General features: G+C 42.4%; 1 protein-coding gene across 3 annotated transcripts; it reads left to right on the top strand.

Annotated features, from left to right (window-relative positions):
- Positions 1-308: 308 nt before the first annotated feature.
- On the top strand, positions 309-5,117 carry LOC104415432 (transcription factor UNE12). 3 transcript variants are annotated; one of them, XM_010026715.3, is made up of 7 exons: positions 309-1,153; positions 1,522-1,653; positions 3,009-3,101; positions 3,363-3,428; positions 3,625-3,690; positions 4,250-4,327; positions 4,517-5,117. In XM_010026715.3, exons 1-7 carry the CDS (start codon positions 872-874, stop codon positions 4,745-4,747), a joined length of 948 nt encoding a protein of 315 aa, XP_010025017.2. In that variant the 5' UTR covers positions 309-871; the 3' UTR covers positions 4,748-5,117. The 3 variants fall into 3 exon arrangements, with proteins under 3 accessions (XP_010025017.2, XP_010025016.2, XP_039156433.1); XM_010026714.3 differs by having other exon boundaries at positions 310-1,153; positions 2,994-3,101; XM_039300499.1 differs by lacking the exon at positions 309-1,153 and adding an exon at positions 1,222-1,408 and having other exon boundaries at positions 2,994-3,101.

The following is a 5,117-nucleotide window of genomic DNA, read 5'->3' as shown; positions in this document are numbered from 1 at the left end:
TTTTCTACTTCTTATTTTTGTTCTAAATTTATTTCTGACCACTTTTTTATTCTGGGAAATGAAAAAATTAACGTTACTGAATAGATTTTTATTTTTATTTCTATTCCAAAAGCAAAAGAATAAAATAACATAACAATAGCTTTAATGAAGAATTCTTGTATTTTTAATATAGTGATTACAGATAACACGAGAAAAATAGCGCGCACTGAAACGACATAATCTGGCAAAACAGGAACGACATATCTCCTGCCATTCACAGTCCCTTTTCTTTGGCAAGCCCATGTCTCCGTAGAGAAAAAAAAAAGAAGCACTTTCACTTATCAGAGACCGAAAGCAAAACCCCCTGAACACTTCAAAGAAAAGAGGTTTTTTCAGACACCCTCTTGCCCTCTCTCTCTCTCTCTCTCTCTCTCTGAGCTGAGAGACAATACCAGCTTATAAAACCCGAGACCCATAAAACCTCCCATCGGAATTCCCGAATCACGTTACCGGGTCATCGGGTTTCGGATCTGCCACCCAGTTCACCAACACCACCACCTTCCTTCCCCCCCTCCTTTTTGGGTTTCCCAATGAGCACATCTCACCTCCACTTCCTCCCTCCCCTTCCCTTAAACATTCTCTCCCACCAATAATTTCCACATTGGCAACCAATTTCTTATTCATCATCCCCTCCCCGAGTCCCACCAACCTTAGGCTCTCTCTCTCTCTCTCTCTCTGCCACTCTATCTTTCCACTTAGAAAGAAACCAACTTTTTGCTGGGTTTCGCATAGAGCAGAAAACCCATCGTAGACTTTGATCTCCAGTTGACACTTCTATAGAGAAAGGGAGATAGAGTGGAGAGAGAGAGAGAGAGTTTATAATCATCGGCTTATGGCAGGCTCAAATCCGCAGGAAGGACTGGGGGATGAGTTCTTTGAGCAGATCTTGGCCGTGCCGCCCGGAGCTTACTCCGGTGGCTCCACGCCCATGGTCTTGCAACTCGGCTCCGGCCGCGGCGGCGTGGAAGATGGCGGCGGCAGAGGAGGCGGCGGGGGGCTGAGGGGCATGGGGGTGATGATGCCCCTGGGGCTGAATTTGGAGCAAGGTGGATTGTTTAGGCACGAGGATGTTGAGAACAGTACTAGTGCATCTTCCACCACTTCTGCCATCAATGTAAAGTCTTCATCATTCTCTCTTTTTCAATATTTTAAATCATTTGCTACTCAATTCTCACCCCCTCTTTTTCTCTAATGGACTTGTTGCTGTCACCTACTCTATTGCACTTCCCTACGCTTCTAAGAAAGGAGAAAAAATGGGCTTTTGGCAACCATTTTTCTTTGGCTTCAGATGTTTCAAGAAGTCCTTGCTTCAAAGCTAATTTTAGTAGGGAAGAGAACAGTGAGGGGGGAGAAGGGTCAAGACAGGATGGTCAAAATTTCTTTTTTTTTTTTTTTTGCTTTTTTTGGTTGGGTGGTGGTGATGATGAATGTTTTGTAGTCTTTTTATATTCTGGGGGTTTGATTCTGGTGAATTTTGGGCAGATGGAGAGAGAAGCAGGAGTCCACCACGGCAACAACATGACAAGCTGCTTGTTTCCAGCATTTGGACAGTTCCAGACTCATCAGTCAGTCCAGCCACCTCCTCCCCATCCACCCCCTCCTCAACTTCACCCGGTAAAAATCCCTCCTTTAACTTCAATTCAACCAACCCACATACCAAAACAATCACTTCCCACAAAATAAAATCAGAAAAATTTCAAGAAAATCACTGAAATTCCCAGTGAACGTGAACGAGCTCTCATTAGCCTGTCTAATCAGCAGAGATTGAGGTTGTGGTTGCTCTGATGTCTGTATTAAAAAGTTGACCTCTGTGTGGGGACTTCACCTGTGTTCATAATTGGCTTTTTTCCTTCTTTCTTTCTTTCTAACTTTTTCCTTTTTTGCTTTCTGGGCATCTGTAAATTTTCCAGCTGCTTTGAGGGAAAGTGACTCTTGAGTTGATTGTCATGACACGAAAAATCGACTGAGAACGCCCCTCCAAGGCACGCGCCAGAGCGTGACCTCATACGTGCGTGAGCATGACGTGTGCTTGTTTTTGCCCATTTTACTTTACAAATTTTGAGAGCAAAAGAAAGAATTTATCTATAAATTCTTGAACCCCCCCCAAAAAAACTAGTTTGATCATGGAGAGATGGAGAGTCTAGCGTTTCATTTCCAAACAACAACAGGGATTTTCAAGACCGAATTTTATAAAAAATTGATTTCGCAAGATGATGCGGCTAATTTCTAAGCCCTTTAATTACGGTTGACTTTTTAGTCACTAAAGAAAAAATTGACACCGTCAATTCGATTGACCCGGGGACCTAAATTGTATAAATTTCTGGCAGATTTTGTGCATGATTTACGGGAGAAACTGCGTACGTTTCTTTGACATTTGGGATACCCCGGACGACTTCTATGGTCGTGAAGTCTGATTGATTGTCTTTTGGGTTCTATTTATTTTTTTTTTATTTTTTTTACCTTTCTTTTCTTGTTGGGTTGTTCCTGTAATATGTTGACTGTTGAGTGCTAGAAAGAATTTAGGCAGAGGTTGCTTTCGTCTGGTGAGGAAAGGAAATAAATTTTTGACGATGGTCTCCTCTAGCAAGGGAAGAAAGAAGACGAAATTCGCAAATAATGTTTAACAATCCCTGAATTTACATGTGAGAATCGAAATCACGGTGGCAAGTTGACCATGTTTGATCCAAACCATCCCGCCATAAGTCGGGCCATGCGCGTCCCGGGGTGCGAGTTTTGCGTGTGGGATCGCGAGCTTCACCAAGGGACTTTTTCCGAATGAGATTAAGACTTATGAACGGCACAAGTTGGGCTAAGTTACTTCGGTTAATCTGCTAAACAATAAAAATGCCCGTGATATGCATTTGTGATATATTGGTCCAATGAAATTCGGGTTTTTCTTCCCTCCTTAACCTGTCTGATGTTTAATTGCATGTATCATACCAAATCTGATTCAGGCCTTCTTGAATCAGCCCGCAGTGGGATCGCCGAACCAGCCGGCGATACGCCCAAGGGCACGAGCTAGACGAGGGCAAGCCACGGATCCTCACAGCATCGCTGAGCGGGTAAATCTGACATTTTGTTCTTGCTTTTTGGAAATTCCATATTTGAAAGGAAAAACTTTTAAAAACAAACTGAAGTGAGTTTGCTCTAGCATTGATTCTTAATCCAGTGTCTATTTAGCACTAAAAAAAGCAGAGTCACTATTTTAGTCACCTATACAATGCGTATCGATATTGATAATATAGTGTACTATTAGCATCATTCTGCAAGTTCATGATAGAGCTAATGCCTCTCCATCTCTTTGTTTTGCCTTTTGGATGCAGTTGCGCCGAGAAAGAATTAATGAAAGAATGAAGGCGTTGCAGGAGTTGGTTCCCAGTTGCAACAAGGTCATTGTCTCTTCGATATCTTAATACAATCTGAAAACTTTTATTCTATGAACAAGAAGCAGTCACCTTCAGATTCATGTGCGAGGCTGCCCTCCACTCGATATATGGCTTGATAATAGAAAAGAAACTTAATATTATTACAACGAGTACAGTGTTCTGCTCCTGCTATAATATTTGCTTGAATCTCTGTGTGCAGACGGATAGAGCAGCCATGCTTGATGAAATCGTGGATTACGTGAAGTTCTTGAGGCTCCAAGTCAAGGTACTTATATTTAGGATCTATGAAGAAATTATCATGCGGTAATAATGTGATAAATCAAATGTGTCCGGCACCCGTCCATATCCCTGAAACTAGTATCACTGTCAATGAGACTTTTTCTCATAAATCATGTGCGTCCCTTCCAGTTCCTGAACACACTGCGATGGGATTGGTTCAGAGTGTGAGCCATTATTGAGCCAAATTCCTACTGGCTTTATAGCTGTGTCTTTTGTTTGAAGTCCAAAAGATCAAAGTTCTTAAAGGTTTAGTAGGCCCATCTTGTTGAATATCTTGGCACCCGGAAACTGCTTTATGCCATTTCTATGTGAAGTAGTTACCACGTCAAATCAAAGGGACATCTTCTGAGGAATCTCTAGGACCCAAATGAATTCACTTTTGGGCAAGGATTCTGTTAAAAAGTTAAGCAGCAGATTGGTGTTATTTCCTATCTTATGTCAGGACCTATATTTACATTAAATTAGCATATTTAACTCAATTTCATTGACATTCTAAGTTATGATAATCTTAACTGTCATGCTTTTTTCCATTCTGTTTCAAACAGGTCCTAAGCATGAGTAGATTGGGCGGAGCTGGTGCTGTGGCTCAACTTGTAGCTGATGTACCCCTCTCATCAGCTGAGGTAGTTACCAAAAGGAAATAGCAATTAGCATTTGATCTGAACATATTCGTAGTATGTTTAGGCGCTTGATGAATTTGCCATGCCTTGGTCACCTGACGTCCAATGATCTTAATTTACTTGCTAAGATGATCTTAACTTATGTCTGATTCCTTTTTACGTGATCTATTGTTTCGCCTTCCACAATTTAAGGGCGAGATCATCGAAGGCGGGAACAATCAACCGGCGTGGGAGAAGTGGTTGACAGACGGCACAGAGCAGCAAGTGGCTAAGCTGATGGAAGAAGATGTTGGGGCTGCAATGCAGTTCCTCCAGTCCAAGACGCTCTGCATCATGCCCATTTCGCTCGCCTCCGCAATCTTCCGCACAAGCCAACCAGACATGCCCCGGTCCATCAAGCCCGAATCCAGCGCCCCTTCCTGAAGCACCCTGAACAAGTTCCTGGCGACATCATAGTTGCAACAATGCCTAGGTTTCTCAGGTCTGACCGGTTCGAGGTTGTCCCCAAGTCGACGTAACTCCTTTGCCAACCAAGTTGCTTAGTGCCCTCTGTTCATAGTTCACTGTCGCTGTCTTAGAGTGGGTGTGAACTTGTGGTTCTCATGCCTTAATTACAACCTAAAAAAATGCATCAGTTTCATGTTTTTTCCAATTCATCCAAGGAAAAGTCAAAAGCAACTTTATTCCAAATTCAGCTTATTAAAACCTATCTTCTGATGCATAGTGGTGGGGCTTGAATTGAGTGGTTGATGACCAGAAATCTTTTAAGTGGTGGGATTGGCAACTTCCCTAA

This window comes from Eucalyptus grandis, chromosome 8 (assembly GCF_016545825.1).
Source record: "Eucalyptus grandis isolate ANBG69807.140 chromosome 8, ASM1654582v1, whole genome shotgun sequence".
Taxonomy (NCBI): Eukaryota; Viridiplantae; Streptophyta; class Magnoliopsida; order Myrtales; family Myrtaceae; genus Eucalyptus; species Eucalyptus grandis.
This window is presented reverse-complemented; position numbering and strand designations above follow the sequence as displayed.

Coding starts and splice junctions, on each gene's coding strand:
- LOC104415432 (XM_010026714.3), top strand. CDS start 872: ATGGCAGGCTCAAATCCGCAGGAAGGACTGGGGGATGAGTTCTTTGAG. Junction 1,154..1,521: donor CCACCACTTCTGCCATCAAT/GTAAAGTCTTCA, acceptor AATTTTGGGCAG/ATGGAGAGAGAAGCAGGAGT. Junction 3,429..3,624: donor TGGTTCCCAGTTGCAACAAG/GTCATTGTCTCT, acceptor CTCTGTGTGCAG/ACGGATAGAGCAGCCATGCT.